At 46.5% G+C, this 12,772-nt stretch overlaps 1 protein-coding gene across 2 annotated transcripts in view; it reads right to left on the reverse strand.

Moving 5' to 3' along the window:
• GABBR2 (gamma-aminobutyric acid type B receptor subunit 2) overlaps positions 1-12,772 on the reverse strand; it is a 2,296,575-nt gene that overhangs the window by 841,944 nt on the left and 1,441,859 nt on the right. For both annotated transcript variants that reach the window (XM_069620609.1, XM_069620608.1), the window contains exon 11: positions 9,460-9,592. In XM_069620609.1, the coding sequence (XP_069476710.1) occupies positions 9,460-9,592 (133 nt within the window). The remainder of the gene's footprint in view (positions 1-9,459; positions 9,593-12,772) is intronic.

Consider the following 12,772-nt stretch of genomic DNA (forward strand, 5'->3'; position numbering starts at 1 on the left):
GTGGACGATCTTGAAAACAGAGAACGCCGCAACAACATACGTGTCCACGGTATTCCTGAAAAAGAAGGAGAAACTGACCTTGATTTGAAACAAACCATTCACAGCATCTTAAAACTCCTCTTTAAAGACGATCTGATAGACGAACCCAAAATTGATCGCATTCACAGAGCAGGAGGCAGGGCAGGGGGCCCACGTTCAGTCCTAGTCAGATTCCATAACTACGCTGATAGGACCCGCATCTTGGAAAAAGCTAGAAATGCCCCGCCACTCACCATGGGTGACACAACTGTCTCTCTTTATCAGGACTTATCATCACTCACGCTTGCCCTGAGGAGGAAATGTATCCCAATTACAAAGATGTTGAAGGACAAGGGAAACAGATATCGCTGGGGTTACCCGTTCTCTCTCACCTTTGAGTGGCAAGGCTCGACAATAAAGCTCGCTTCGGAAAAGGAAATTACAGACTGCACAGCTGATCTCCTGGGCGACCAAGCAGAGGACTCCTCCCAGGGAGATCCAAACAAAAAGGGAGCTGAATGGCATATCAAGGGTCCCCGTCGGAGGCAGATCCAAGGGTCCAGGAAATTTCGGAGGATGAATAACTCGCAAGACATGGAACATTAACTTGGACAGAGGACTTGTGTGCACAATTGCTGAGGATAATAGCTTCTTCTGATGGGCACTTTTGCCCGACCATGCCACTTAGGACCCCGCCCGGGGTGGCGCGTAACCAGGTCGCAGTGTCGACTGGGATGGTACTCGCATACTGAAGATCATTGTTCCACATGTCTCCCTCGAGGCGCTCCTCGACTGCAATATGTTAACCTGCCCGAGCGCATGGAGCACTCGATTCTGTATGCATGAGAAACTTGGCGAAGGATATGAAGTAATATCCACGCAGTAAAGACACCCTGGGGGGAGTTGATAGTACTATTCCGAAGCTGCAGATTGTTAAAGTTTTTGTATGAGTTGTCTGTTGGGGGCTCACTGTTATATATGCTTGTAGTAAGATGGGACCGCTTGTTCTTGCGGTCACCACTGATGGTCCGAGTTCGACTGGGTGAGGTTAACCCAGACGGATTGGGCGCCGATCATAAAGAGGACAGGGGGGGTGGGCAGGGGGGGTGGGTGGGGAATATTTCATCGAGCACAACTCAGACTTGAAGAGAGGAACAGCACAATACGCTTAAATGTGAGGGCTCCACACACAAAAATGGCATGGAGACAGGCGTACTCGAGGCGCACATACACGTACATAACTTAAAATGGCACATACACTCTGCACGGACACGATACGTATCTGCACACTTAATGTCAAGGGACTGAACTCCCCTACCAAAAGATCCATGGTGGCCAGGGAATTTAGGAGATCGAAAATTGACATTCTTTTCCTTCAGGAAACGCGATATCGAAAGGGTGAGGAGAGAACGATCCCATCCCGGGAAGTTGGACCCACCTTTTGGAGCTCGGGCACTTTGAAGAAAGCGGGAGTGGGGATCATAATCCGCAAAAGCCTGCGGAGCACAATCATGGAGACATGGACAGATCAGGAGGGGAGGGCTCTCATAGTCATTGCTAACATAAGGGGCACGATAGTCACCCTTGCTACACTTTACGCACCTAATCAGGGGCAAAACAGATTTCTGCATAGAATCTGTGAGAAGGTCTTTGGAATGGCCAGAGGACACACGGTCCTCGGCGGGGATTTTAACACATGGATGGACAGCTCCTTAGACAGACAATCTAAAGCAGATACAGTAGACCCACCCGGTACCAAAAACGAGGCAAGCATCAAACTGTCCCTTGACCTCTTTGGCCTCACCGATTCCTGGCGCCACTTACACCCGTTGGAGAGAGGCTTCACTTTCCATTCCCTCCCCCATGACACACTTACGCGCATTGATTACATTTTCCTCTCAGAGCACCTCTTGCGCATCTTGCAGGCAGCTAGTATACAAATCTCTGCATGGACGGACCACGACGTGGTGATGGTGGATATACCCTGGCACGATCTAGCCCCACGAAACTCCAAATGGAGATGTAATGATTCCTTATGGGCTGACTCGGTCTTCAGGGAAAACCTCGAGACTGAAATCAAGCAGTTTTTCCTTATCAATGATACAGGGGAGATGGGGAAGACATACGTTTGGGAGGCCGCCAAAGCAACGCTGAGGGGAATACTAATAAAGGAGGGAGCCGATAAAAAACGTGAACGTGCCCTGGTAGAGGCAGATATAAGGGGAAGGCTTGGGAAGGCCCAGGATATGGCACAGTCATCTCCATCCGAGAGGTCTGTATATATTGCTGAAGCCCGCCGTCTCAGGGAAGAGTTGAAAATACTCATTGCCGGTAAAACGGCCCAGACCCTGCAATATCTCAAGCAAAACTACTATGAGAAGGGCGACAGGGCCGATGCTCTCTTGGCTGCCCGCCTTCGCGCGCAAAAAGCGGAGAGATGGGTTGAAACGATCGAGAGACTGGATGGCACTCTCACGGACACGGTAGTCACAGCCCCCGAAGATATACAGGAAGCATTTGCCAACTTTTATGAAGACTTATATATGTGCGACCCGCCCCCCCCCGTAGGGAACATAGACACATATCTGAAGGATTTGCGGATCCCCACACTAACACCCACTGAAGCGGATTCCTTAGACATGCCTGTCCTTGAAGAGGAAGTCATAGAGGCCATCAAGAGGTTGAAGACGGGGAAAGCCCCGGGGGACGATGGATTCACACCTGGGTTTTACAAAACATTTTCCCCCTTTATTGCCCCTTTCCTTACATCATTGTTTAACCACATCTTTGTCACAGGCCAAGCACCTCCATCCTTCTCACAAGCCCTCCTTGCTGTCATTCCAAAAGAAGGCCGTGACCCCAGGCACTGTAGCTCATACCGCCCCATCTCCTTACTTAACATCAATGCGAAGATATACGCTAGAGTGATTGCGGCCCGGTTAGAAACATTCCTCCCTAGATTGATAAATTCCGACCAAGTTGGATTCGTCCTTGGCAGACAAGGCGCGGATACGATGAGGAAAACGCTGCATTTAATCCATGAAGCGCAGGAGATGGAAGGAGACCCGTCCCTTCTGTCTCTCGATGCCGAGAAGGCCTTTGATCGGGTCTCATGGGAATTCCTGGAGAGGGTACTGAGTTCATATGGGCTAGGACCACAGCTCTCCCGTGCCATTAAAGCACTCTATAGCTCCCCCATGACGTCAGTGGCGGTGAACGGGGGATACTCTTGTTGGTTTCCCCTTGAGAGAGGCACAAGGCAAGGTTGCCCACTGTCAGCAATCCTATTTGTGATGTCTCTGGAGCCACTGGCACAAAAGCTGAGAAATGACACCAGAGTTAGGGGTATCACAGTGTGCGACCGGGAATATAAATTGGGCCTATACGCTGATGATATTTTGCTACATGTGACTGACCCCTTAGACTCGATCCCGGCAGCATTTAGTATTATTGAGGAATATGGAGAGCTTGCGGGACTGAAAATCAACACAGGGAAATCTGTCCTCCTTCCAATAGATAAACGCAGAGACTCGGATGCCAAGCGCTTCGCCCCTTTGGGAGTAAAGGTCAGCCTCACTACGCTCCGATACCTGGGCATTAATGTCACCCGTGACCTTGGATCCTTATATGAGGCCAACTTTCCCCCAATGTCCCTTGCTCTTCAGAAAGATGTCCAAAGGTGGTCCAAACTTACCATTTCATGGCTAGGGCGTTTAAATGCTATAAAAATGGTCCTGCTCCCTAAGATACTATATCTCTTTCAAATGCTCCTTATTAAAATGCCCCCAGAATACTTTACAGATACGAGGAAATTGATATCAAACTTTCTATGGCACGGCCAGAAGCCAAGAATCCCGAGATCCCTCCTTCAACTCAGAAAAGATAACGCTGAGGTGGGTCTTCCAGACATTGAGACATATTATAGAGCCACTCAGCTTAGAGTCCTTGTCCCACATTTCAGGCAGCAGTCTGAGCCCCAATGGATAGCACTTGATAATTATCACCTTCGTGCCTTCATCATGTGTGAATGGCTATGGGTGCCCGGACCACAACTACGTAATACTGTCAAATCTCACCCCATCATAGGCACGATATGGTCAATATGGAAACCAGGGAGGAAAATGGTGGGTGTCACAACATGGCCCGCCCCACTGGGGCATCTCTGGTCACCTGGGATCCGCGACGCAATTCCCGAGCCAGGAAGCTTTGAAACATGGTACCAGGCGGGGCTAGAAAGGGCAGGCCAATTGCGCCGAAATGACTCCTTCATTACCATTCAGGAGCTGCAGGAAGCCCTAGGCATAGGTAACCTCTCGGTCTTCCTGTATCTTAGACTCAAGGGGGTAATGACTAGATCAATATGGAAACAACAGTTACAGAGAGACCTCACACCGTTTGAAAAGATCATTGATTCATGCACAAGCTCCAAAGGCCTGATCAGTGCTATGTACCTTGCACTCATTGAAATTGATATTAAACCCTCCTTGACACTCAAGGGCAAATGGGAAGTAGATATGGGCAGGCAAATCTCCTCAAAGATATGGTTACAAATGTGCAGACGAACGGCGAAATCATCCCTATCATGTCAATACAAATTACATGCTATCAAACTACTATACAGGTGGCAATACGACCCTGCCCGGCTGGCCAAAATGTACCAGGGAGTAAGCCCGAATTGTTGGAGGGGATGTGGGAGGCGGGCCGATTACTGGCATATGTGGTGGGGATGCGCACAGGTCCAGATCTACTGGTCAGAAGTCCTTAGCTGGATCAGGGACCTTGACGGAGAGGAAAGAGAGAAGCACCCACTACTCGTTTTGTTTTCCTTAACTGAAACTGGGGATAGGATGGTGGTGGCGTGCAAAATGGTGCAGGGCCTACTGATGGCTGCTCGAGCATGCCTTACCATGACATGGAAAAGGCCCACGCTCCCCAGCAAGAGTGAATGGCGAGCAGTCGCATTGAGCATATACAGAATGGAATGCTTGACTGCAGCATTGCAAGGGGACCGTGCCACTGTAGAGAACACCTGGTTGGAGTTTCGCTCCGCATACGCTTCGTGAAACGTGCCTGAATTACGCTTTACCTAAGGTTATTATGGTTTAGTGCCTGAAATGACTCGAGTGCGTGTCAGCTGAATCAATACATGACTTCTATGCCCAACGCCATGACTAAAATGGCGGTTTAATGGTTTTGTTTAACGCTCTCTTTAGTTCCAGGTCTGATATCATGTGCGGGGGGTGGGAGTTGAGGGGTGGGATATAATTAGAAACAAAGGTTCGGTTTTCTTGATATGCGAAATAAGAGATTGTAACTCTACTTACATGCTCGCTTTCTTTGTAAACAAGAGATGTAAGCTGCATTTATGTGATTGTAAAGCTTTCGAAAACCAATAAAAGTGAAATTTAAAAAAAAAAAAAAACCCGGAAGGTATAACAGCTGCATCCGTCTGTTTTCTCAGTTCAGGGTCATTTATCACCTCACTCAAAATAAACCTATTACAGGCCCTCGAAAAACTAAATGTGGGACATTGTCCCCTACCACCCATACCAATATCCAGAACCAGCAAATGGAACCACCGATAGTCATGTGTGCATCTATCCGAAGGTCCGTCCAACTAACACCCCCTGGATGCATACTCTTCGGCTGCAGTCCCACGCATGCTCACAACATCGGACTAATGGGCACGTAGCAAACTGCCACCTCGATGCACTTGTCATGAGGCGACGTGGCTCAATCTCTCTGATGTGCCGCTTCCATTCCGCAGGTTGCTTTATGCCGAGTCTTGAATGTGGAGGAGGAGAAGTGGCTCTCATCTGTAAATTCACCCTTATTTCCAACCAAATGCTCATTCAAGTCACACAGCAGCTAAATGTCTGGTGGTGGCACTGCCAAGCAAATCACCCGAATAAATGACGTCCAATGCCACCGGCCAGCCACCACTAAACAAGGGTACCACGTGAACCACATACAAAGAAACCACACAGAATCTCTAAGGGAGTTCAGCCTACATAAAGACACTCGTCATCCTACCACCGCGTACCGTATGGAGGACTTCTAAAAAGAAATGACCCGATGCAACGGGTGCTCCCCACCCACAAACAAATGTGGGGGAAGGAAGGCTCTTACCAGCAAGAAAGACAATGTGAAGGCACCTTCTCAATACATGGAGAGCGGCACAGCTAAAGTCGAACCCATTGGCCTTTAGTACTAAAAGAAGTTGCTACAACTGGAATAAGAAAACCTGCAGCCACGTGTCAGAGCCCTCAAACAACTCTCCGAAATTGTTGCATTCACAGTAAACCAATTCCCCTGACCCCAAGGTGATCTGACAATACCTATACAATTTGGCGAGCACATCATGACCTTTTCTGCCACAAAAATGAACATCATTGAGAATGCCACCCGATCCAAACACAAATGTGTTTATTTCGACAGCCAACAACAGGCTATAACTAACTGAGCGGATTAAGGATCTGCAAAGGATTACTGGATCCCTCCGACCATGTCGAAGCTCTCCTTTCAATCCTGTTACTTTCTGCATTTGGGCTTTCTTGAACACACCTGTAGGCACCTTGGCCCCAATCAAAGCAAAATAAAGAGAACCACAGAGGTAGTGAGCGGCAGAACGAACCAGCAGGTACAGCATGAAAACTAGGTGTTATGAGGTGTTAACGAAAGGTGGCTGTTTGTGCCCTGGAAAGAAAGGCTTTCGTTGTCCTAAAGATTAAATGATTTTGCTTGGTCCTGATGGTGCCGGCGTGTTGCTCAACATTTTGCAAGCTAGACCAGAAAAGGATCCTACTAAATTCTTTCATCTCTTGAAATGGGGTACCACTGGGGTACAATTGGATGGAGAGCGAAGGGCCCTAGTGGAAAAATGCAGATCAATTCTATCAGGCAGAAGGGTTGGTCTGGAACTATCCAATTTCTTATTGTTTGGTAACATAGATTTCAAGATCTCCCTGTGTCTGACCGAGTGCCAGTGAAGCAAGGCCAGCACTGGCGAGATGTGGTCACCACTATGGAGCTGTAGTAAGCGTCTTGCCACTGCAAATGGTACTTTTTGCAGTCTAGACAATAATTTAGGAGTAAGGCCTGCGTAAATACCATTAACAAAGTCCAGCCTTGAAGAAACAAAAACATGTACAGAAGTGACACTATGAGAAAAGGACAATAACGGAAGTGAGATTTTCAGTCATTTTTAATTAAACTTTTTTGTGACAGAAGTCATTGGGGCTCATTCCAAGCATGGTAGTGCGTGACAAAATTGGCGGTAACGGAATTACCGCCAACATTTCCAGTCTGCCATACTACGAGTATGGCCCTGGAGTGGAAGATTTACCTCCAGCATCATGCTAAATCCTCCAACTCTCTGCCAAAAAATTGAAAAATCGACAGGATTACCAAAGCGGTAATTCCGCTGCAGTCATTCTGCAGAGTTTGCTGAATTCTGCCAAAAAAGCCCCATAGCATCCTATGGACTCGTAGAAAATGGGGATTTACACTGCCAGCACCACAAGTAACTCAGCGGTAATTCCGCTGACCAACTGGCGGTAATGGCAATTCAGTTGGGTGGTATTCTGGGCAGATTTACTGCCGGAATACCGCCCAACTCGTAATGAGGACCATTGTTGTTTAAGTGTTAATACAGCATCCATAATAATGCCTAGGTTTCTTACTGAGAGCAAAGCTTCAGGGGAAGGCCCAAATATTTCTGGCCAAAATATAATTCTCTAGTGTTTGGTGTTTGCATTCACTGAAAGTACCTCGTTTTACTGGTATTGATTTTGAGTGAGTAATTATCCATTTAGGATTTGATGGATAATAGGACATCTCTTACTCTGCTGGATGTAATGTTTCTGTTTCCGGACATCTTCACTAAAAGCTGACTATCACCTGCATAATTGAAAAATGTAATGGTGCAGTTAAAATGAGATCAATTAGGGGATAAGTTCAAGCCCCGGGGTATGCCACATGCCAATGGTCGTTGGGCAGATGAGAAAGTACCTAGATTTTCTGACTGTGTCTAGTTGGTTAGAAAGGAGGTTATCCATTTCAGCCCTCTGCTTGGAACGCCATCGGATTCAGTGTGCCACGAGGCTATGATAGTCCATGGTATCGAAACGCAATGGGAAGATCCAGAAATGTCCAAGCCCTGGCACCTACAACATTGACTTATTCTCCTGGTTGATCTGAAATTGTTGTAGTGACTATTTCTGTAATGCGGCTGGCATGAAACAAGTTTGGGCAGGATTCAGTAGGTCATGCTACTCAGCCAATGATTGAAGTTATTAACCCACTATTAACTCCAATTGCTTGCCAAGATAAAGCACTGATGATCCTGACTAAGGGTGAAACATGTAGTCTGTTGTCAGCATCCTTGAGCACTGCCTGTTTTAAGGTCTGCAGCTGCCACCATGGACATAGAAAAGGGACTATGTATCTTTTCCTATGGCAGCAGTCATTTTGTTTTTTGTTTTTTTAACGTGAGATTGGGCTTGCGCAATACACATGGAGACCATCTCCTGTAAAAATAAAATATTCAAAAATTATTCACACCCTGGTCAAATCCCAGGGTGCGAACAGCAATCAGCAGACAGTACAGGGCCGTTAATGGCTCTGAGCCCTCGCAGAGGCCCTCGCTTCACTCAGGTCTAAGTAGGCTCGGGCTGGTGGGCCATTAACAGCCTTGTACGCCCCCCTGAGAGCGGGTAATTGCTGCATTGTTGAAGGGAACACAGCCTGACAATAGTAGAACCTTACAAAACAATGCTTTGTCCTCTTGGGTACCAAATGAATGACATGAATCCTTCGGATATGGCAGGTTGGAGCGGCTCAGCAACTAAGCATTAAGAGGCAAAAATTCATGGTCAAAGAAAACATGGCCAAATATATAAAAACATACCTACACGCCATGAAATGCACAACCATCTACCATATGTGTGGAAATAAAACACATTTTCTAAGTTTTCCATTATAAAATGAACTGAAAGATGTACATCGACAACATATATGAATATATTATTGTTGTTATTATTATTTATTTATTTGTTTATTTCCAGAGGAACTTTACAAAATACACATAATGGGCCTCATTACGAGGAAGGTGGTAGGGGGTTAACGGCGCAGGTAGAGCTGTCTGCACCGTTAACCCCCTACTGCCTCATTAATGTAAAACCAGGCATCCTTAGCGGGTCCCGCGAGCAGATCAGGATGCTAACAACGGGCCTGTAGTTAACAGGCCCTTTGTTAGCATCCTCCCAGCCCTGAATAGTGTATTCTTCAAATTGTGTCCATATTGTTGTACCCTATCACTGGACCCCCTTGATGTGCAGCGCTCTGTTGCTTCACAGCTAGGTATGTGATACATAAAACCCAGCACACACACACATACATAAATTACATGCTGTCGATGCTAGAATGTTTAAAGGCACTTACAGTACAGAGGCTTTCAAAAGTTCCTTCGGAGACAAAGGATCCATCAAGGCCGAAGAGGAAGATGGATGCGTAGGACAGCATCCCCCCAAGGATGATAAGGTTGTTCATGTAGGGACTGGACATCTTTATCAGCCTGGTGACAGAAATAGATGGACAGTTCATTTAATAGGACAGGGCCATCCTTAAGTGGCTCTAATCTTCACAACACTGGCTCCTCTTGTGATGAATGAATTAGACACATGGCCAACCTCGCTTACACATTTCTGATTTCACCCCGGCAATAAGTCATTGTTTTACAAGCAGATTGGTAGAATGTGTGAGGAGGAGGAGTCACCGGAATCATAACATGAAAAATGTGCAGCCTCCCAAAAAAAGAATAGGGGCATGATTATGAACTTGGTAGTATTATCCCTGGTTACACCACCAAACTCATTTACCATTACCATAAGCGGTAAATACTGTGGACCCGGAAAGTCCGACATGATTCCAAGTTATGCAGGCCTTTTCGTTATTCCCGATTTCGGGGTCTCATGGGACGCCATAGGGACCGATATTTACCTCATGCGATAATTACTGTTTGCGGTAAAGCTTTGGTGTGGAGGTAATTACTGTCACAGAAAAGCAGGTATTAAAGAGGAGTGTCACTATCAAAACTCATAGTTTGGTGGTGCGGTAAAACATTGGTAATGATAATTACCGTACATTTTACAAATACCGCCAAACTCGAAATCAGGTTTTTGTTTGAAAACCAGTCAAAAAGGATAACGTAATAACAGATGCCAGGCCTAACATTCACCTGAAACCCTCCTGACCAAAGAGAACACAAACACTTGTATTACGAACACTTTAAAAGGTGGAGATCTTCATTCGTGGTCGATTATTTAATTACCTGCCAATATGCATAAATAGCTTTCATTTCATATTGACGGTCATAGGGTTCCATGTGCAAAAATCGTGGCAAAAATGGTTGTGAACACAAAATATTGCGGCAAAAATGCTGTGGTTTTGATGCCGCAATCCATGTAAAGGATGCGGGGGGCACCCCCGCCACCCCCGGACCCATTATACCATTTAAGGTGAGCGGGGGACACCCCTGCAACCCCGCTCCCCTTAAATGGTGTAATGGGGTACACCTTTAAAGGGTCAAACCACAGCATTTGTGCCATGATTTTTTGTAAAGGCAACATTTTTCTGGTGATTTTATCACTGCATACCGGTCATAGATCACAACCCCCCCCCCCCATGGAAGAGGAACTGTAGCGCTTTACACAGGGCAAGGAGCTCCGTGCTGAGACTTGTGGAGTCTCATTTGCATGTTGGAACGTGTAATAATACAAATAATAATTTAGCATTCATATAGCACTACAAAACCTCAGGTATCAGAGCGCTGCTTATTATTACCCACAGTGTGTGGTGCTCATTTATCGAGCTCGGAAGGATGAAAGGCTGAGTGTGGCCCTGCTGGGATTCGAACCTACACGAATCTCAAAGCGGGCGTTCTACTCGCTGTGCTATCGGACTGGCTAACTGGTGTACATCGTGTTGTGACCATGCCAGCAGTACAGACGTCCATGCAGTGATTATGTTGGCAAAGGACAGTTCTTTCAGGTGATCGAGGGTGTTAGGCGAAAGAGATTGGCGCAGCCCTACATACACAGAAAGATATACATTTTGCATAATGGACCGGTGTAATAGGAGGCTAGGGCCACACTTTGGCAATGCGGGGGTTAACGTAGACTACACAAGTCTTGGTTTGCTTCATTCTGAGGTGCAGCAGGGTCGGACTGGACTATAAAATAGTCTCCGACACTGATAAAATGTGATGCAAATTGTGCATTTTAAAGAATATTATTCAGCAACACTGGTCCAAACTACTAGCCGCAGAGTAAAGCAACTCATCAAACTGGCCCACATTGGCCAGTAAAGTAGCCCACTTTGACCCAAAAAACGGTCCCACACCAGATTTTTGCTTTTTTGGTTCGGCCATTGGCCTATTGCCGTATATGCCAGTCCAAACCTGGGGTGCAGCGCTCCGGTAGGTTCAGGCCCCACCCACGGTTTGTCTGCATAAATAGGCCTATATGACACATTTTCAGCAACCCCAAGCCTTTTCATATGGAAAAATGTGGAAATACCACACAAAAGAGGCCCAGGGACCAGAGGCCCACAGGGAAATCTCCAGAGTTCCCTATAGGCCAGTCCACCCCTGCTGAAAGGGCACATTTGACAGAGTGCTGGAAAGATGAAATACCTCACTGGAAGTCAGAAAGTTGTCTTTAAAACCCGGCACAAATCGCTGAAGGTGTTATTATCTCTGAAAATCCATGTAAGAAATGTGTCCAACATAAGAATAGGGAGGTGGCAAGCAACATTGTCATTGCTGGACCTAGAAGTGCATGACAATACAGAAGATGAAGCCGGTGTTATGGGAGTTAAGTGCCAGAAAAGGAGCACAAATGTGAAATGACACTGAAGTGTCAGAAAAGCAGCATGAATAGGAAATGACACCGAGATATTGCACCCATTAACATCCGCTTTTCCCAAGACCGAGTAACAGGCTTGACTAAAGTTAATATCTGTGATGGCAGCTTTAACATGGCTGGAAGATGAGTAGAAGGGAGCATAGGAGCAAGGACTAAGATGAAGTGCAGTGCAGTGGAGGAAAAACCAACAGTGGGGAGGTGCAGATGAGTTGACAGGTACGTTATTCTTTATTTATTTATTTATTTATTTATTTAAATTTATAAAGCGCACAGCGGCCCTAGGCATCGTGGCGCTGTTACAGAAGGTTACTTAATACAGTTATGGCAACACATTAAGAATTTGGCAAAGGGCAGGAGCATGGTTTACGGTGTGCATGTCAAGGTGAATTCCAATTCTGGAATTGAGGTGGATGGCAATGATTTAGCAGATGCAGCTGCAAATGGGCACTGCTAGCATGCAACATAGCATATTACAAGATGAAAGTTGGTCTATATGTTCCGCAGAAGTTTTGACATCACTCGCAGATTTCGAATTAGATGAATGGGCATCCGATTAAGAGGAGGAGTCTCCAAAAATGATATTGTGGAAATGATCTGAGTTTACATAGTTCCTAACTGATGGGAACATTACAACAGTAGGACGATGCACACCACAGCGAAGGGTGCCGCTGTTGTGAGCATACTGCTGATTGCTTCCTTGGACTCGATGCACAGAGCATGTAACGGCTAAGCCCCGCCCCCTCTCAGGACCGGAAGAAGACAAGGGTTACAATCCCTCACTGAGCCCCCTTGTTGTGAAGCCCTCTGCAGCATATATCATTCACTGCAGT

This window comes from Ambystoma mexicanum, chromosome 5q, assembly GCF_040938575.1.
Source record: "Ambystoma mexicanum isolate Mex_15411 chromosome 5q, UKY_AmexF1_1, whole genome shotgun sequence".
NCBI classification, from domain to species: domain Eukaryota; kingdom Metazoa; phylum Chordata; class Amphibia; order Caudata; family Ambystomatidae; genus Ambystoma; species Ambystoma mexicanum.